Source organism: Muscardinus avellanarius, assembly GCF_963383645.1.
Source record: "Muscardinus avellanarius genome assembly, chromosome: 13".
In the NCBI taxonomy this organism is placed as follows: Eukaryota; Metazoa; Chordata; class Mammalia; order Rodentia; family Gliridae; genus Muscardinus; species Muscardinus avellanarius.
In genome coordinates, this window is record NC_137799.1 from 59,388,513 (window position 1) to 59,410,345 (window position 21,833).

The following is a 21,833-nucleotide window of genomic DNA, read 5'->3' on the forward strand; positions in this document are numbered from 1 at the left end:
CAAGTCCTAGAGATTTATGATAATTTCAGAAATATTCTCAGTATTATAGTCTTAAATATAGTTCTGATTTGTTGTTGTTGTTGTGCTCGTGGTTGAACACGGGGGCATTGCATTCTACAGCTACACTCCCAGCCTGATTTTTTATTTTTTTACTTTTTTTATTCACTTATTTTTTATGGTGCTAGAGATTGAACCCAGGGGCATTCTACCTCTGAGCTACATCCCCAGCCCGATTTTTTATTCTTTATTTTTGAAACAGGGTCTCACTAAGTTGTGGAGGGCCTCACCAAGTGGCTGAGTATGTCTGCAAACCTGCGATCTTCCTGTCTGAGCCTCCCAGGTACATGTGCCATCATGCCCGGCTGGTACGAAATTTTAATTTGCATTTTATGGAGTTTTAAAAATAAGATAGTGTTGCCAGGCGTGGTGGCGCACGCTTGTAATCCCTGTGCTTGGGAGGCAGAGACAGGAGGATCGCACAGGTTCAAAGCCAGCCGTGCGCCCTGGCTTAGGAGACCCTGTTTCCAAATAAAAATGTAAAAATAGGTCTGGGAGTGTAGCCCGGAGGTAGAAGGGCTTCCAGGAACCCCAGTACCACCAAAAAAAAAAAAAGATAGTGTTAGATATCAAATGATTTAATTAATTTACAGGGCCCAGAAGAACACTGGGCACTAGAGAATGGTAATGCCAGTTTAATATCATGAGATCCATCAGGAAATAAATAAAAATTAATAAGAGTGTGCGAGCATCCCTCTAGAACCACCATCAGAGACCAGCATTGCTTACTATGAGTGTAAGAAATGCTAATAGAGATGCTAGATAGAAGAACAGTCCACTAAGTCTGAGAGAAAATCAATTTTAACAAAATTTTAACTTTTTTCAGTCATGAATGAAAATGTAGAGTATTTACTCTAGTACTGCGTGCTATGAATATGCAGGCATGGCTGCTGACTGAAGGAACAGGACTATTAAGTTTGTGACTTCAGAACCTTTTCTTTCCATTGACGAATCCACAGGAAACATGAGGTTCAGACTCTGGGAAACAGTGCTCAAGCCCAGACTCCCAGCTGGCAAATGATATAATCTCCAAGTTCCTCTTCAGCTGTGGGAGCAAAGTGAACAGGCAGCTTTCACAACAGTTGAGTAACTGCTGCCTGGGAGTCGTTAGCATCAGATGGAGTCCTGGAGAAGGCAAGGCCAGCAGCTAAGCAACTTACTGGAAGAACTTTTAGCTGCCTTTGGGGACCAGGTTGAACTCCAATTCTTTACATTCCTAGAGTTTGTATCACAAGGATTAAGTAGCATGTTCAAATATCACATTTTTTAGCCAGGAAAAATAAAAAGATACAAGTCCTTTTGGGAGACCAATGTAGAGAAGAACTTATTTGAATTTAGTGTGTAAGCATTACATTTCTTTTCTGGGGCTTCTTGTTATGACACACATCAGAGTCAAGAACTGTAAATGAGCCGGGCGTGGTGGCTCGGCTTGTAATCCCTGTGCTTGAGAGGCTGAGACAGGAGCATTGCACAGGTTCGAAGCCAGCCTCAGCTGGCTTAAGAGACCTTGTTTCCAAATGAAATATAAATATAGTTCTGGGATAATGTAGCCTGGAGGTAGAAGGCCCCTGGGTTCCATCCCCAGTACCACCAAAAACAAAACAAAACAAAACAAAAAACTGTAAATGACTCTATGTATCCTCATAATGCTAGAAGGCACACACACACACACACACACACACACACACACACACACACTGTACTTATATTAAGAGGTTGACTTAAATATATACATCTATATGTATTTAAATCTTGATTTTAATATCAGGATTAATTTTTTGTTGTTGTTGTAGTACTAAAGATGGAACTCAGGGGCATTCTACTTCTGAGCTACACCCCAAGCCCTATTTTTTTATTTTTTATTTTGAAACAAGGTCCCAGTGAGTTGCAGAGGGCCTCACTAAGTAGCTGAGGCTGTCCACGAACTGTGATCCTCCTGTCTCAGCCTCCCAAATGCTGGGGTTACAAGCATGTGACACCACTCCCAGCTAGGATTAAATTTTTTTTTTAACTCAAATAAACTGCAAGTCTGAATGCTTTTGATGGATAAATAGACAAAATCTTATTTGAAATGAATGACTAGACAATTAAATTTTTTTTTAAGTTTTGAAACGGGATCTTGCTAAATTGGTGAGAGTCTCACTATATGCTGAGGCTGTTCTCAAGCCCGCAACCCTCCTGTCTTAGCCTCCCAAGTACTGGGATTATAGCATATACTACCACACCTGGCTTTAAATGTTTTTTCCCCCCTATGGGAAGTATCAAAAATAGAAATGTATAGTGTTTGTTCTTATATATCCCTTACTTCATTTCCAGTGTTAACAGTATTTTGCCAGCTTTGTTGTATTTTCTGTCTTCCAGTTTTTAAAAACTATTCTAAAGTAAATAATGCTATCTATTTGTAAATATTTCTAAGCATTCCTAAACTAACAGAATTTTTCACATATGGCATAATTATCAATTTAATAGATATACTGATAATTTATTAATACAATCTAATATGTAACTCGATTTTAGATTCCCTAGAAAATCTTAATTTTTTGGTTTGAATCAGGACTTAGACACTTAATTATATTTGTGACCTCTATTTTATACTAACCACCCTTTTTCTATATCAAAAATTTGTTGAAGAAACCACAGAAATTGTGTTTAGCTTATGCATGTAAACGAGAAGAACAAGGTCCTACTGCTCTTTGTTTCTATGATTTACCGAGCACTTACTATCTACTAGGTGCCAAGCTAATGTAAACTAAGTTTACATATACTTTTGCTTTTAAACCATCTTTTAAAAACCTCATTTTACAATTTATTAAACCCATCATACACACTGGTAAAAGAATTTTCTCATATATAAGATAACAATGTTAGATACAAAGATCCTTTTGTGTTCTAACATTTCAGATTTCAAATCAGTTACAGTCAAAGAATTTGACAGCCTTCAGTAAACCATAATCCCCAAACCAGAAACTTTCTGTAGGTCAACATGAAGCGACAAATGGAAAATTCCACACTGACCTCTTGTTTTGGTGGCAATCTAAACGCATACACACTAAAAATACTGTATGAAACTACTTTGGGGTGATGCATGTAGGGCATACAGGAAATGTTCACTTATCCTCAAAGATATTTCATTATGGAGAGCCCTGTCCCCAAGGTATCTCACCACGTGCATAAAAATATTCCAAGATCTGAAAAAAAAAAAAAATCAGAAACTCTGTTGGTCCCAGGTATTTTATTTTTTTATTTTTTTATTTTTTTGGTGGTACTGGGGTTCCTGGAAACCCTTCTACCTCCAAGCTACACTCCCAGACCCATTTTTTATACTTTTATTTGGAAATAGGGTCTCTTAAGGCAGCACAGCTGGCTTTGAACCTGCGCGATCCTCCTGTCTCTGCCTCCCAAGTGCGGGGATTAGAAGCGTGTGCCACCATGCCCGGTGGTCCCAGGTATTTTAGATGAAGGACATCCAACCTGTCCTCAAGTCTTTAAATATTTGTTTACATGAACTGTTTTGAAAAATCAGGAAGTTTTCCATTTCTTAAATTATTTTTTAAAATTTTTATTTCAAATACTCTCTTTGAATAGCACAGTAATTGGGCTGTTTATGTGCTTGGAGGCACCATATGTTTTGCCTTATACCTGAGGAATGCATAATTCTTACAAATACATGTCCTGTCCTGCGCCATTCTGCTGCAGCAAATGATTGATAGAGATTGAGTTATTATAACAGAACCTTGTTACGGGATCACTGTCTCCTACTTTGAAAACAAATGACTCAGCCAGACGGCAACATTTATTTTTTCTAAATGACTAGGGATGTAGCAATGGGGGACCATTATCCTGTGACAATATTCTGTTTCATTGACATTATCTCGCAAATGTAATTGGTCCATTACTAAATAGAGGTTTTGTTACTGATCAGTTTCACGTGATTTCTGAAACCATTAGGATAATAAATATGCCATAGTAGTAATTTCAATGACAAAATGTTCTCCCCCCACTCATTGACATTTGATGGAGGAAAAAATACAGATTTAGGTTGAACTTAAACACTACAATTTATGCCAGTTTTGATGACTTCTCCATTTTTCATTTAAGAGAAGCAGAATATCAGGCAGGGTAATCATATTTACACTGAGCTGCTGAACTGGGGACCTTAACATTTGAGTGATTTTATTTTTTTTTTCTACCTCGTTAAAAACCACATCAAATCATTTGTTCCCAAGCAATTAGTTGACTACCTCCGTTTAAAGATTTTATTTGAAATAAGTTCCAGATCACATCTAGGACTTTCCTGTAAATCCACTAAAGAAACACATCAGTTAAATCAACTCTGACTGTTAGCAGCATGGCAAACAACAGCCACACTAACAACAGAAACCTTTCCAAATGCATGGCTTTTCCCCAAATATCCTCTTCGAAAAACTCATCTGTAATCTTGTTAAATTAGAACTCTTCCAGTATCTTTGCGACTCTTACAGTTAAGGCTATGCTATTGATTTTATTTTATAGTCCACGACTCTCAGAGGCTCAGCACTAATAGGCCTCCCCAGCCAAGAGGCTGTCCCCAGAGGCTCGGTGAACAGCGGCTGTTTATCTATGCTGATGTTTAGTAAGTGACTAACACACACTCCAAATCCCGCAGAACTGTTTGGTGTTTTCCATACACTGACAATACTCAAGACACTTGATCATTGTCCGTCTGTTAAAATCTGCTAACAGAGCATTTTGAAGTGTTTTTAAAAGCAGTTGTACTTGTTCACCGTTCATATCTTCTACACTGTTCTTCTTTAGTCAAAGGATTAAAAAAGAAAAAAAATAACTGTCTCAGGAAGGTGTTTGTGAGCTTCAAAGAGGTTTGAGCTTTAACTTTGTATTGGGTGTAGCTGTAGCCTGGAGATCTTTTTTTATAGAGATGTGATAGAGACTTGTAGTAACATGCTACTGTGCTTGGGTTAAGATATATAGTGAGTGAGTGAGTGAGTGAGAGAGAGAGAGAGAGAGAGAGAGAGAGAGAGAGAGGCTTCAACCATTTCAAAATGTTTCCAGTTACTAAAGAATACAGTAATATGCACAAGTATAATTAAAATTAAATAACTCAGTGATGAAAGTAAGAACTCACTCACTGAACACATTACCATACTTCCTTCTTTAAAAAGGAACTGATTTCATTTTAAAAGAAGGTTGAGAATGCTAATTGCAGATAATATCTTATCTCCTCTTAACATGGCTTACCATTTTTTTCCTAGAGTTATTTTAGAGTGGTGTGTGTGTGTGTGTGTGTGTGTGTGTGTGTGTGTGTACTTTCTTAACATGGCAGTTAATTATTTTTGAATCATCTGGCATCGTTGTCCAACTACTGTAGTGGGACTAGTCCATATGTCTTGTCATAACATTCAGAGCTTTTTGTTAACTTGGAGTGTGTGGGAAGGACTTGTCCACATTTGCCACACAATCATAAAATGTTACATCTAGAAGAGTCCTTAGAAACAGATATTCAGATATTTATTCTCTTTTCTTCACTGTGATTTCAATAAGACATTGTTTTGTCTTTAGGGAACTGAACTGCAAGTGACTTAAACACTTCTCACTTTGCAACACAAAGCATTTCCTTTAGACAGTGTAATGTCAGATGTATAACAAGATCCAGTACTATATTTATAAATTAATAAAATTAAATATTAATAATTATAATATTCTGTAGAGCTACAGATAGTATTTCCCTCAAAATATATATTTTATTATTTATTATAGTAGAAGTAATTGTTATATGTGGGTAGTTTGGAAAAACAAATTGTAAATACAAATAAGAAAAACATTATCTGTTATCCCATTATGTAGAGACAACTCCAATAAATATTTGACTGTACTTTTATTGATATTGAACATATGTGCTAAATTATATTTCTATTTTTCTCTAAATATTATATACATTCTATTTTGAGTAATCTACTTTTTTCACTAAATTGGGCTTTATGATATCTGCTATTTTGAAAATTACTTTTTCTTTCGCTTACAAATGACATTTTACCATGTAATTTGATTTCTGCTTTATAATATGCCACTCTGGCTATACCATACTTTTTTTTTTTTTTTTTTTTTGGTGGTACTGGGGATGGAACCCAGGGGCTTTCTACCTCCAGACTATACTCCCAGACCTATTTTTATATTTTTGTTTGGAAACAGGGTCTCACTAAGTTGCTGAGAGCCTCACTAAGTAGCTGAGGCTGGCTTTGAATCTGTACGACCCTCCTGTTTCAGCCTCCCAAGCACAGGGATTACAGGCGTGTGCCATCATGCCCGGCTTATACAATACATTTTGAATGTCTACTTTGCTTGTGAACTTTTAGGTAGTTTCTGGGTTTATATCTTATGAAGAATCAGTGAGCACTATTGCACTTAAATCTTTGTATCTACTCTGATTAGTTCATACCTGTCTGGTTCTTTTTACTGTTCCTAGTCTCTAGCATTTTGCCTGGCACCAAGTTGAAGCTCAATGAAGTTTTGTTAAAGGAATTAATACATTCCTACTGTGAGTTAAATCTTATGTCCATTGTTAAGACTTTTGGTAAATATTGGCATAGAATCTGGGAAGGTCTTAGGAGTTTACATTCCCACTAGCAGTGCATGAGTGGCTGAACTCCACCAAGATATGAATAATAATTTAAATGTCGCACATGGCTCTGTAAGCAGTTTTGAAGCATGTTCTCTGAAATGTGTTTATAGAACAATCTCTATGGCCTTGTGACTCTATCCAGGCACCTCTTTCTTGTCATTTATGTTTCATTTAAGCCATCAGGGATCATACCACATCTTTTCTTCCCTTGTGCCTGGCTAACTCTACTTAATTGTGAAGGAAATGGAGAAATTGAGTTAGTACTTAGAGAATTGAGGAAAGCTTTCACATAAAGGACAGGGTACTTGGTCCTTCTCTCCTTTCTTCTTCTACTTCCACGGCACATTCCCCAATACCAGTCCTTTACGTGTAGGTAAAACTTGTTAAAATGAAGATAATTATCAATCTCCGTAGGGAAACCTATAGAAATAAATATATCAAAGCTTTAGGATGGAATAGGAAATAACAGGTAGGCAAGATGCTGACTTAATCTGGCCTTGATAATTAATTAATTATGATATTTCACATAACATCTCTACCATTGTGAATAACTTGTAAACTTTCCTCAACATTATCTACCCCAAGGCAAAAGCAGAGGAAGAGAAACCATGGTCTCTTTTAGTATTCAGTTGGCAGATCATCTCCTCTGCCTTCTCTTTGTCCTCTGGGCACAGAGCCCAGGTTGTTTCCTTGTCTTGAGACTGACTCTAGATTTGTGGTCTGAAATAAAAATATCAGATATCAGCTCCAGAACTCATCCCACACGCTTGATTTGGTAGCCTCTCCATTTATTATCTTATTTTAAATAACATTATCATTTTATGCAGATAGTTCATCTTTTTTATATTGTCTTCCAGCTTCCACTCAATGTTTTAATGGAAAACAGAATGCCCAGTTTAGCCAAAATTCATTTTTCACTTTTAGTGCTATGTGTCACTTGACAGTTTCAATGGAATTTTGTAGCGGTTGACCACCTATGCCTTCATCCAACAAGGAGTTTGGGCTCTGAAAAAATTTTCTTAGTGTGCAGAGATCTGTAAAAGTATAAAACTGCTTAAAAATTCATGTTAAGTCTAAAAACCTATAAAAGTAAAAAATATAAACCAAACTGGAAATCTATGAAGGACCAACTTAGTAAGACTTGTCAAACCCCAGTCCTTGTAGGGTCTCAAGGCCCAATGCTCTCACCTACCTACTTTCCTTCTCTGGTCTCTATCATACTCTGGTCCCTGTCATACCAGAGGGTCAAAGTTAACAGATGTTTTACACTTTTTCCATTGCACTTTGATTTTTCTTCTGGGGGTGGGGATCCAGTAAAATGTCCAGCATGATAATGTAAAAGACTTAAGAAGATCTTTTTAACAATGAATAGGGCTTTTTAAGCACTAAGCAAAAACAAAAAACTGACTTTAATATTAAATACTGATACCTAGGAGAAGCCAGCAAATGTTGATATATATCTATAGGATTCATTTAAAGGTGGCATGTACATGAAGAAGACAACCATAAAAAATGTAAAAGAATTGGACTTTTAAAACATTTGCCATGTATATGTGTAAAATTATCAAGGCCAGTCTCAATGTCATGTACCCAGAAGGGGAGGGAGTTGGGAGGAAGCCCAAGAAAGCTCACCAAGTGCTGTGTGCATGTATGTTCTGGACCTCCTTACAATATGAGAATACAGTTCACCAGTAAAAATATATTTTAAGAAACAACATTTTGAGGCAATTTACTTCTTTGTTAGATATAAATCTGTTTTTCTAAATCATAGGAATGACATGATTGTTAATATATTTTAATTTAGTGTTATGGTATGCTGAAATAATAGCTTCTAGAAATTCATAAATTGTTGTGTGCTCTTACATAATTCATTTGAAATAGTCATTAATCTGTCTACAACCATATCTTTCTGAACTTTCCTGATTGCCTCTGAAACAGTTATCAAAAGTGTTATAGGGAAGAACAGGACATTTTAAAAGGAAAATATGTTTTCTTGGGAGGTTATAGAAATCTGATTTGTAACCTTAAATCTATTCGAGCATATTGGAAAAGCTAACATATTGCTCTACTATATGTGAAAAAGGAGCAGGTGTCCCAGACAGGCAGGTGTTAAGGTGGCTGTTTGAGCTTGCCCGAGATCACTAGTTGACTTCAGTGAAGTTTTCCTAACAGGTGGCTAACTGATTGGAGTGCCATGTGACATTTATCCCGGGAGCGACTTGGATGACAGGCTGCTACAGACTGAGGAAGGGGTCTTTGCTTTGATGAAGAAATTGCCAAAACTCATGTCTCATTAGTGTTTCCTAAGGTTCTTTGGAAGTGAACAACAGTTTAATTAAGGGCTGACGTAAACACGTTTCTGCACACTTTCCCTGCAGCATTTTATCACATTAGAATTGATCAAAATCGTTGCCTTGGGCTGACTTGAACAGATATACATCTGGAGCGCCATTTGTGCAAGCTGCTGAGGAGTGGAGTGCAGACGCTGTGCTTCGCTGCAGCTCTCCTCTTTTGTAGATGAAATTACCTTGTTGGGAGATGAGTGGCTCTAACTCTTTATTTGCTTAAGCCTTTATCTCTTTGAAGTGATGCTGTGAAATGAAGGACACATCAGAGCTTAGGATGTATATATGTTACAGTGCCAAAGAAATAAAGTCTAGGTAGTAAAAATGACAGGATAACTTGATTTGGCAAAATACTTATTCAAGATGGGCTGAAGTCTAGATGAACCAACTTTTATCAGTCGCTTATTCAAATTTTTCCTTGCTTGGTGATCTTTTCTTATATACTTGACTACACAGTTAGTTTCTAAAGCTGTAGCTAATTGTCCAGTTATAAATCTAAACATAGGTATAGACACTAAAGAATAGCACCATTAATGCAAGTCTGGCTTTTTGAAAACTATAGCCTCTCTATTAGCCATTAAGAAGAATCCTCTCTTGTTATCGAACATTGCCAAAATTCCAATTATTTAATACGTTTTTGTCTTCAATATCTGCCCTTACTGTTAAATTGCAGGTCTCACCAGGGTAGGAACCCGGCAGCCTTGTGTAGCACCTGGAACCTCACTTAGCCAGAGTTCCTTGTGCTTTTTGGACACTCGGTGACTGATTTTGATTTGTCTCTTTACTTCACATTCAACAACTTCCAATCTGGAGATTTCTGCTCATGTGGAGGATGCATTTTAAGATGCACCGTCTATGGCTACTTTGCTCATCCTACACTACTATTTTTCATCCCACTCTTATTTTCACTTGTAAATGATTCTAGAATAGGCTGCCTAGATATGGAGTCTATTTTGCCTTTTCCACTTTTCTTTCAATCCTAGATTTTTTTTTTTAATTATTACCTCGTGCTGGGCATGATGGCGCATGCTTGTAATCCTAGCCTTTGGGAGGCAAAGACGGGAGGATCAGAAAGATCTCAGTCCTGGGACAGCCTCAGCTACTTAGATTTTGTTTTAAAATAAAGGATAAAAAATAGGGCTGGGTGTAGCTCAAAGGTAGAATGCCCCTGGGTTCCAGCCCCAGTACCAAAAAAAAAAAAAAAAAAAAAAAAAAATCTTATATCAAGTAGCATGATCTTTCAGCCTTCATGTCTTTTTGTGTCATTAGTAAAATCATTTTTCACAGGAAGTAAGCCATTTTTTTTAAAGTGTATTCAATGAATAGAGCAAGTGAAAAATAATAATAATGAAAAGCCTTCAAGTAATATAAGGTTTAAATACAATATTATTAATGAAATCTAGATCTCAGAATTTTAAAGGAAGAGCTGGGCTCAGTAGTGCATGACAATAATTTCAGTACTTGGGAGGCTGAAACAGAAGGATCCCAAGTTCAAGGTCAACATGCATTCTTAAAAGAGATCCTGTTCCAAAATTTAAAAATTCATGGTGGTGCATTTCTGTAATCTCAGGATTTGAGAGGCTCAGACAGGAGGATCAAAGGTTCAGAGGACAGCCTCAGCAAAGTAGTGAGACTCTCTACAATCTAAGGAGAAAGTGTTTCAAAAAAAAAAAAAACATAAAAAGGGCTAGAGCTGTAGCTTGGAGGTAGAATGCCCCTAGTTTCAATTCTTAGTATCAATGAATGAATGAATGAATGAATGAGTAAGTAAATAAATATTGTTGGGTCTGTAACTCCGTGATGGAATGCCCCTGGGTTCAATCCATAGTACCTCCAAGAGGGGGGGGGGATTTATTAGAAAGGATTACTTATAAAAATGTAGGCTTATTCAATGGATTAAAATACTTTTCTGCATGTTGTAAAGAGAGTCTAAATATGTAATAATCTAATATAAAAGAATGTCACAGGCAAGGAATGAGAGTTAGAACCACATTCCTTTTGCCCCTCAAGAAGACTGTAAGCAAATTAGCTTTGCTCAAGTTTAAGCAAAATGGATTGACAAAGAAAAAAATTATTTAATAATTAGCTGTCACGGTGTATCTTAATCTGCGGAAGCTATGGTTTGAAGGAAACAACTCCAACCACTGTTTTTACAGTGGAGGATGATGAAGAGGTTCTGAAAAGAAGACCAGAAAGGATTCAGCCACATAGCAAGTGAAAAAGACCTAGCGGAATCTATAAGGACAGGGAGGGGAAGAAAATCAAAGTTGGGGAAAGTTCTTTCATTCTGAAATTACTTATTTTAAAATTTATTTCTAAGAATTGAAGTTTCTTTTCAATTTCAGGCCAGCACTGGCCTTTACTTTTTTCCCACCAGCCACCAGCAGCTCCTGCCTTCCTCCCACCCACAGAAATTCCAGCTGATTCTGTTACCATCTCTCTCCCCTACCTTCCTCACCTTATGTATTATTCAACTTATGCATTCTTATTTATGTATTATTATTCAACTTATTATATATTTATGCATTATGCCAATTTATTATTATTCAGCTTATTTTCAGTTTAATCTTTTTATGTATTATTCTTCCTGCTTGAGAGACAGTAGATTGTGAAAAGCATGACATTTGTCTTTCATAGAAAGGTCGGCAAAATTATCTCTTCTATATATTTATTCTTCAAATGTTTTTTCTGTAGCATTTGAGTACATTAAAAATAGAAATGGTGTCTTTTTTAATGTGAGAAATCTATTAGGCTGCACACATTCAAAATAAAATTAAAATCAAAACAATGCTAGTTTGGTTCGTGGTTAAAATGTAATGGCTGGAAACTCTACCCTTATTTCCCCTACGTAATTGACCTTTTATTCCCCCTTCAGTCCAGAGAGTTGTTTTTCTCTTTGAGAAAGAATTCACTTCTGCATCTCTCTAAGTACTTACCAGTATTATTTCTTTATTGACTAGTGAGCTCAGAGCTAATGTCATTTAATGGGGAAAAAAGACAATGAAGCCTACATTCTAAGACTACCGTTCTTTACCTGCTGCAAAGGCAAATTCTTGTAGTTTTGCCAGTGAACCTTCTTATTCTTATTTTTACCACTCCAAGTGACTGTTTTGTAGTTGAAGGAAGAAATGGTTTGCAACCCCTTTTACATTTTGAACAGTGAATGTTATTCTGTTTCTGCTGAGCTGACCTCTCATCATCTTCTGTGTGTTCTGAACATGAAGGTACAATTATTATTAGGTACGTGCCTAAAAGACCACCAGAAAAATAAATAGACCCATAATAATTACCCAGTGAAGCCAAGCGTATTATTTTGGCCAAGAAAAAAATTACATAAATTAAAAATTACATAATTGCTTATATTCTTAAACATCTATAAAAACATCTTTGATTTATGTGCCCTTTACAAAAAAATAATGTCTCATGTGAGGCTGGCTGGAGTTAGGAACATTCCAATATAGTTGCAGTAGTCACAGCTGCCTTAAATGATCCTCAGAAATGACATAGCTAGAATGTACTATTCTACTTCCAAACTTCGGACTGATAATTATTTTTAAGTGATGTCTATTGTGCCTTGTCATTTATACTAAGGATCTTTTGGAACCTGACTTATACAGTTCTATTTGATTTGAAATTGTTATTTAAGCCAGGCGTGGTGGCGCACGCTTGCAATCCCCGCACTTGGGAGGCTGAGACAGGAGGATTGCACGGGTTCGAAGCCAACCTCAGCTACTTAGTGAGGCTTTCAGCAACTTAATGAGACCCTGTTTCCGAATAAAATGTAAAAAACAGGTCTGGGAGTATAGCCTGGAGACAGAAAGCCTCTGGGTTTCACCCCCAGTACCACCAAAAAAAAAAAAAATAGAAATTGTTATTGTTATTTAAGCACAGGTAGGCACAAGAGTGTTAATGGGAAGTTCTTTTACTAAGAGTCCATTTTAAAACCTGCTGCATACTGTAAAAGTGAAATGGAGGTTCCTTGTACTTTTTTTTTAAGATTTAAAGAAGTTTATTAAAAGTTAGAAATACAGAAGATAGTTACAGCCCCATGCCATATAACAGTGGTTTAACTCAGTAGGCAACACACAAAAAACTGTTTACATCATTACCTTTTAAAATAATTGCTTTTTATTTTCTTTCTTTTTCTTTTTCTTTTTTTTTGGTGGTGGTACTGGGGATGGAACCCAGCGACCTTCTACCTACAGGCTACACTCCCAGACCTATTTTATATTTTATTTGGAAACAGGGTCTCTTAAGCCATCTGAGGCTGGCTTCGAACCTGTGCGATTCTCCTGTTTCAGCCTACCAACCACAGGGATTACAAGTGTGCGCCACCACGCCTGGCCTGCTATGGTTTTGTGAACGAAATTTCTTTTTTTTTTTCATTACAAGAAAGATATAAGGAAAAAGGTCTTTGACTCATCAAAGTTCCAAAAGGTTAATGACAGCCAGTTAGTCACAAAGCATAACTTAAAGCTATAAGTACATCTGTCATTTTTGGTAAACAGTGATATCTACTGTCTTTGGAGCATGTCCATTTTCATTAAAATATGTACACAGAGCTGGATGTGGTAGCATTTGCCTGTGAGTCCAGTACTTGGGAGGCTGAGACAGGAGGACCTCGGGTTCTTGGTCAACCTTAGCAACTTAGTGAGGCCCTCTACAGCTTAGACCTGTTTCAAAAAAGAAATAAAAAAATAGGGCTGTGGGTGTAGCTCAGAGGTAGAAGGCTGCTGGGTTCAATCTCAAGTTTCTCTCTCTCTCTCTCTCTCTCTCTCTCTCTCTCTCTCTCTCTGTCTCTCTCACACACACACACACACATTTTTTTCCTGTGGACATATGCATATAAACTGTATAGTTGATATATGCACACAGGACTATATATAGAGGCGAAGTTATATCATGTGTGGGATTTTTCTTTCAAGTAGTACAGGGGGATGAAAAAGTAGATAGAAGTAGAGGTGAGATAAGATTGGCTTTAAATTGACAATTACTGGTTAGGTGATAGGGACACCAGAATCCTTATTGTGTATACTTGTGTATATATTTAAAATTCTTTATAATAAAATAAAAATGTTGTAGCTCATATCACTGAGCAGTTTACTACAAATTTATAAACCTCCATAAAAATCAACATTGCTCAAGATGTTAAGCTCAGAGGCCTCTTTCCTATCGCCCAGAGGTTCCTGCCAGTTTCCCTGTTCCAACCAGCTACATGGCGCAAGCTCCTTGCACCTGAGATGATGACCTTCCGCATCTGTTATTAATTGAATTGACTTAATTCTGCTTAATTACCAACTGCATTAGCTCTGTCTTCATTCCTATTTCAGTCTCTTAGGATCTTTTAGCGGTATTAAACATATAGAGAATGAATGAATGAAGCCCTGAATACTTCTGTCACAACACATTGTATACTGTTTTGTAATTTCTCTTAGCTTCTTCTTTTCCCTCACTAGCTTTTAAGCTCTATAGAAGTGGAAGGTGGACCCAGTTCACCCTGGTGTCCCCAGCAACTAGTGACTGGTATAAATTAAGATTTCAATGAATATTCATAGAACTAGTATATTAATCATATATTTTCTTAAATGGCCTGCCATCTATACCAGCAGTGACTGGTATAAATTAGGATTTCAATGAATATTTATAGAATAAATGTACTAATCACATATTTTCTTAAATGGGCCACCATGATTTCTGGGTCCATTGTGTATAATCCATCCTCTGTGGGGTTCCTGAAGGGATTGCTCTCCGCTGTGATTGTGATCCTAGTTTGTCATCCATAGCATATTCCCCATCAAGCTAAGCATTTCTGAACATTGGAATGGGACATCCAGGGCCTTCATCCTGGGTCCTGCCAGCTACTTATTCCCCCCACTTCTTTTTTTTTTTTTTTTTTTTTACTGCTGTCCTTCCCCATTCTACAGATGAGTCATATTACTTGCAGATTGTGTGCCTCTCTTTTTCTGAACATGTCCTCTCTGCTGTTATTAACCCCCAGCCACTGGGGCATGCCTTCCTTAGCCTGGGAAAACTAAGCTGATGGCTGCCTCACACAGAGGCTGTGGATGGGGCCCATAATGCCACAGTGTCCCTGCTCTCAACACACTTCCCCCCTCTCAGCTGTTGCCAGCCACTTTCTCTTCCTGGACAGTGAACATTCCTAGGGTGGGAATCACGATTTTTCTTTACATCTTTACTTTATCTGGCAAATAGATGAACCCAATTATTGCTTGTAGAGTTAGAAAATTAAAGATTTTTTTTTCTAAGCAAGTGAATGAGTTCTCCATAAAAGATGTTAAGTCACTAATACATTTATCGGCATACCCAAAGAATATTTTTCACATTCACACCAGGCTGTCCTTTGTTTTTACAGTGTAGTCAGTGGATCATAAGACAAGCGCTGTGTCATATAAATCAAAGAATAAAATACTGAGGTCAAAAAGACTTTATGTGAACCAAGGGGTTAAAGGAAACATGTCACTTGGATTTGCAGGACTTTAAAATTTCTTTACTAATAGGAATAATTTCTTAATAAAGATATTGGCTAGTGTCAGTAGAGAAGATTTCAGACAAATATTTTAAGGCTCTAATATATCTAAGCCTCAGAACCTCTGTAAAGATTTTGTAAATGAGCCAAAGCACAAAAATATTAACGTCTTGGGAACACGAGATCCATTATTCTGTTGATGTGAACCTTATAGCTTAAGAAGGCCATTGACCTTGAATTTTTTCCTCTTTCCTTTCAGATATGTCTTCTCCAACTACTATGAAGAAACCTGAAAAGCCATTGTTCAGCTCTACATCTCCACAGGATTCTTCCCCAAGATTGAGCACTTTCCCCCAGCACCACCATCCCGGAATACCTGGAGTTGCACACAGCGGTAAGGATTTTAAAGCACAGAAGAAGAGAAGCCTTCCCCTTGTTTGCAGGGCTCTGACCCTCAGGGATGGAACAAAAGTTCATAATTATAGTGATAGTGACCATGTTTTCTCAATCAAAAGGAGGAGGGTCACAGTCTGCTAAAAATAGTTTTTATCAATATATGGGAAAATATTTTCATGGTTATACAATTTAGTAGTATTCATATATGTACTTTTGCCTCATTTATGCCTTTCTTGGAAAGATTTTAATCTTAAGAACTTAGAAAAAGTGGAGTACATAGTTATCTTAATTAACTTCAGGATTTGGTTCTGATTCTATATATTATAGAAAGATGAGTTTCCAACAATATTTCTGAGTTTAGCATTATTCCAAAGACATTAAGATATATAGACTCTATTTCTGTAGGTGATATTTTTATACATAAATCAGTATTTACTTATTTAGCAGTAAAAGTAACCAGAAAATAAAAGAAGTACTGTTCTATGATGTTGTAGGGACTTTATTCTGGAAGCAGTTAGGCAGCCAGTGAAAGATTTTTAGCAGAGAAGTTATGTAATTGTAATGATATTAAAAAAAATTCCTATATAACTACAAAGGAAGTTTTAGAAGGATAAAGACCAGAGAGAACAATTAGGAAAAATTTTCAATAACATAGACAAGAAATACATGTATAACATAGAGAAGAAATACATGTATACATATGTAAGAAAACATTTCTTTGTCTTGCATTTTGCTTTTCTTTCTTAAAGACTAGGATGGCTTTTATTGAGAAGGTACTTATTTTTGCTTGCTTTTTTTTTTTTTTTGGTGTGGTACTGTGGATTTCTACTTCTGACCTACACACCCAGTTCTATTTTTTTTCTTTATTTTTTTAAACAGAGTCTCACTAAGCTGTTCAGGGCCTCACTAAGTAGCTGAGGCTGGCTGCGAACCTGTGATTCTTCTATCTCAGTGTCCCAAGTACTGGGATTACAAGTGTGTGCCACCATACTGGGCATTTTACTTGCAATTTGAAAGGGACATTCTACCCAGTTATATCAGGCCTGCTATAGCTCACACAAGCACAATGCCAGATTGCCTAGAAATGCAAATTTAGAATTAATTTAGACCAGTTCAATTGAAAAGAGACTCCAGAATAACTAAGGGCAAATTGGTTCCCAAAACCTGGAAGACCCAAGATAGAACTGTGTATATATCTTTTAAGGGTCTGTATATACATGTGAGCAAAGACCATGGGTAAGTTAGGCTAAGATCAAGGACACCTAAACACTAAGTAAAAACATGCCAAATTTATTTATTTTTTTTACTGGTGCACTATAGTCGCATGTCATAATGTGGATCATGTTGACAGTGGTATATATTCACACAGTACTTGGTGCCCTCCCCCTTCCCCATTCCCTCCCTCCCAATACTGAGTATCCAGGTTAACTTATATTCACATGTATACACATATTCTTTTTTTTTCTTTTTTTTCTTTTGGTGGTACTGTGGTTTCTGGAAACCCTTCTACCTCCAGGCTACACTTCCAGACCTATTGTATACTTTTTTATTTGGAAACAGGGTCTCTTAAGCCAGCACAGCTGGCTTTGAACCTGCGCGATCCTCCTGTCTCCGCCACCCAAGCGCGGGGATTACAAGTGTGTGCCACCACGCCCGGCCACATATTCAAATGTAGCTTTTCCATTAATTAGCCTCAGCCTTTTCCCTCCCCTCCCCTTAAAAATTTTAAATATTTGCACTTTTTAAAAATTGTACTCCCAAATGGGTATATTTCTTAAAGTAACACTTTAGTAAGGAAGTTTGTTGTGTGTGTGTGTGTGTGTGTGTGTGTGTGTGTGTGGCTATACTCCCAAGGTCTCACCAAGTTGCTGAGAGCCTCACTAAGGAGCTGAGGCTGGCTTGAACCTGTGTGATCCTCCTGTCTCAGCCTCCCAAGCACTGGGATTACAAGTGTGTGCCACCAAACCCAGCTAGGAACTTTGTCTTAAGAAGTGTGTGATCGCTTTCTGAAATGAATCCTTTTGATGAGGGATACTCAGACTTCAGCATATGGAACAATTATGTGGAGTACATTCTGGGCCCTTGTCCCAGCTGCTGGTCCTTATCCAGTGTTTCTGTGGTTATGCCCAGGAAATACACTGTAATAACAGTCCAGAAAATTCTAAGAAACAGCACCCTGGACAATCAGGAAACAGAGTTGTGACTATAAAATTAATGGTTCTTAGCCGGGCGTTGTGGCGCACGTTTGTAATCCCCGACTTGGGAGGCGGAGACAGGAAGATGGTGCAGGTTCGAAGCCAGTGGTGCTGGCTTAGGAGACCCTGTTTCTAAAAATAAAAAATAGGTCTGGGAGTGTAGCCCGGAGGTAGAAGGGCTTCCAGGAACCCCAGTACCACCACCACCAAAAAAAAAAAAAAAAAAGGTTCTTTTATGATATACATTCTTAATTTCCAAAAGTTTCATTTGGAAAGATAATATCTCTTACACTGTTGCTGGTTTTGTTTTTTTTCATGTGTTTACAAAATTAGAGAAAGTCATTCTAAATGATCTTCATTTATAGAGCATGGAAAGAAATAAATTTTTCCATATTATTTGCTAAGTTGTCTTGCAAAACATTAAATATTTATCATTGTTAATTTTCTATGATTTGGAAAGATACATTAAATAGAAATAGACGTTTAATATTTACTTCTACATATATTAGTTGGCCTTATTTATTATTTCTCTCAACCTTGTAGAAAGAATTATCAGACAATTATAGTCTTCCCCCATTTTTCAAACATAAGAATTATATTTAAAAACCTAAACTGGGCATGGTGATGCATACCTGTAATCTCAGTACTTGGGATGCTGAGAAATGAGGCTTGAAAGTTTGTGGCCAGCCTCATCAACTTAGTAAGACCCTCCACAGCTCAGTGAGACCCTGTTTCAAAATAAAAAATATAAAGGGGCCAGAGGTGTAACTCAGAAGTAAAATGTCCAGGGTTCAATCCTCAGTATCCAAAACAAAAAACTAAAATACTTCCCCCAAAAGGAACAATTTTTATGATCATACTATTGTTAAAAAGTTACATAAAATTAAATATCTACATAATATGTTTTCTAAAACATCTACATTATATGTTTCTACAGTAATTCCCTTTATTAAATTATTATGAAATATATGATTTATGGGTAACTTGATATACCTACCTATAAGAAAAAATTATATTGCTTTTCTGGGGATTTATTTTGGGTTTTAATATTTTTAAAACACAGTAAAAGTTAGAGAGAAGAATAGCTGTAGAATAGAGCTTTGTTGGTTTTGAAAAGAACACCTTTATTAGGAGAAAGAGTTCCTATGTACTATGTTTTAATGTCTAAAAGTACTTCTGTAATTCATGACAAGAGCTTTTTTGTATTAATTTTTGGCTTCCTTGCTTAACAACTACTTGCTAGAATAAATGGGAAAATGATTTATTTGAAATCATTTTACACTTCCAGTTTGAATTTTAGTAGAAAACTTGGGGACTCTTTTGCCCTTTAATTAGTGCCTATGGTTAGGGAGACAAAGACTTTATAATCAAAGAATGTGTTTTTGATGGGAGGAAATTTTCTCAAATAATTATTTTATCCAGTAATGGCATAACCTGTCAAAGATAAAATTTTTTTTAATCATTCATGGATCTAGAAAGCAGGATTGCTACTTCCCTAGGTTAGGTTTTGCCTCTGTGTCCTCAGCAGTTGAGGATAAATATGCAAAACTCATTTATTTTAAGAGAGCTTGGTTAAGTCATGGTGAGAAACACATGACTGCAGGTTTTAAAGTTTCACAGCATTCTGTAGGACTGGACAAATCTATAAGGAGATTCGTTGACTGACGAGCCCCTCTTTCCTTTTCTGTGTTCTGCAGTCATCTCAACTCGCACTCCACCACCACCCTCACCGCTGCCGTTTCCAACCCAAGCTATCCTTCCTCCAGCCCCATCGAGCTACTTCTCTCATCCAACAATCAGATATCCTCCCCACCTGAATCCTCAGGATACTCTGAAGAACTATGTACCTTCTTATGACCCATCCAGTCCGCAAACCAGCCAGGTAAAAATAAGAGAGAAAATAAGCTTAGGGCTTAAGGAAGCTGGGACAGATGTAACTCTAAGTCAGACAGTTTGTCTGGCAGAACAGCAAGTCTTGCAGTTCATCTCCAGGAGGTTTCTTGGTGACCCAATATGTTTTTATTTAAAGGTGGCTGAATGACAGGTAGGAAATGGATTACCCCAAAGGGGGCATGTTTGCGATGATGTTTTTGGCTTATTATTTGGGGATTTTCATTGGCTGAAGGGGAGAATTTATGAATGCTCATTGCCAAAAGTGCTCCAAACTGAAGGTCACACCTCTGAGATACCAGGTTTGACATAGAGACAAAGTGCTTATTTCAGGCAGGAGCAAGGTATGTGTTAAAATAAACACACACAAAAGAACTTATAGTTGTATTTATAACCAGTTATTAGGTATTAAAATAAGCTTTGGCAATGTAAACATTTTCAGTGTTTGATGACTACTTGAATATTCTTTGCAGAGACATGACTTATATTTAATAATGAGTGGCATTGCTAGAAGCAACTTTTTTTGTACACATTGTGCAGTGGTTTTAGGGATTTGTTGTATAAATTTCATGACTCACGTGCATTTCTTACTCCCTAGACATGTGGTTTCTTCTATGGAGAGGTCACTGCAGAGGGATTTGGTGTGAGAGGATTTTCCACAATCAAGTAGACAGTTTGGGCCAAGTTGGGTCCATTAATGATCATATTATCCAAAATCTGCATTGTAATTTGGATCTATGATCTAGTATTTTGACTTTTGCTGCTTTACTTCTAAGATTCTTGTCTATTTCTCATTATACCTTTTTAATGCTTTGGGGGATTTTCATAACAGCCTATCATTACTGCTTCCAAATTACTAAAATTAGAGTAAATAAGATGTGCATATCAATCATAATTAACAAAGGTCAGGGTGAAAAACACAGCTCTTTGGTCCTTAATTTGTTAAGATGAAACAAAATAGTTGTTTTCTGAGTGTTTTATTTTGAATAACAGTGTATTCAGCACCTTTTGGGTTACCTAGAAAAGTTACCTTTGCTAATATATTAAATTAAGTCTTGAATTTTGCAGTTAAACTTAACTATTTGTATTGTGGAAGAAAATGTGCAAGTGGCACAATGACAGTAATACTAATGATAACTAAGTCACAGAGTGTGATCTTAGTATATCAGTTTAGAAATGAAATGTGCTGTCAGAGGATAGGTTCTGAAGTTTCAGTGCCGTAGAGCATTTTGCTAGACTCAGCTGGGAACAGTGCACACAAGGTCTGATTTTAATTTGTGTAGAATTTCCATGAATAACAAAGTCTAATTAAGACATCCATTAAAAGTCCTTAACGTTAATTCAGTGTGGAAAATCTTAGAGTTCCATTGGATTTTTTTTAAAACTGATGTCTTAATTAGGCACTGTTAGGGGAAAAATTATGCAAATTAAAATCAGGCCCTTAGTGTTACGCATTTCTTTAATTATTCAGTGCTTGTTTTTACGTATATTTCAATTTCTTTATAAGTGAAGAGGGCATATTAGGTGATAATCTGCCCATATTGTTCTCAGTTTTTCTTTATGTTTTTAAGGTAAAGCTCCAGCTTCTAACAGAAGCATCTTACTCTCATCTCAATTAAAAGACAAAAAAAAAAAAAAAATCTCTCTCAGGATTTTGTATAATAGGAGCAATGTGCTAAGTAGGATAATCCTTTTCTAATGCGGTTCAGCTCTATCTTCAGATAAGACACCTGTTTTCAGTATCAAAGTTCAGTATTTCCAGTATGAAAGTTCATGTATTAGCTGCCTTAAAAGATATGGAAACTTCATAGCTAAGCTTTTAGCTGTATAAACTAGTAAAGAGCTGA

General features: G+C 36.7%; 1 protein-coding gene across 2 annotated transcripts in view; it reads left to right on the forward strand.

Moving 5' to 3' along the window:
• LOC308272009 (nuclear factor 1 B-type) overlaps window positions 1-21,833 on the forward strand; it is a 61,866-nt gene that overhangs the window by 8,721 nt on the left and 31,312 nt on the right. For both annotated transcript variants that reach the window (XM_080708732.1, XM_080708733.1), the window contains exons 3-4: window positions 15,765-15,899; window positions 19,794-19,978. In XM_080708732.1, coding sequence (XP_080564858.1) covers window positions 15,765-15,899; window positions 19,794-19,978 — 320 coding nt within the window. The remainder of the gene's footprint in view (window positions 1-15,764; window positions 15,900-19,793; window positions 19,979-21,833) is intronic.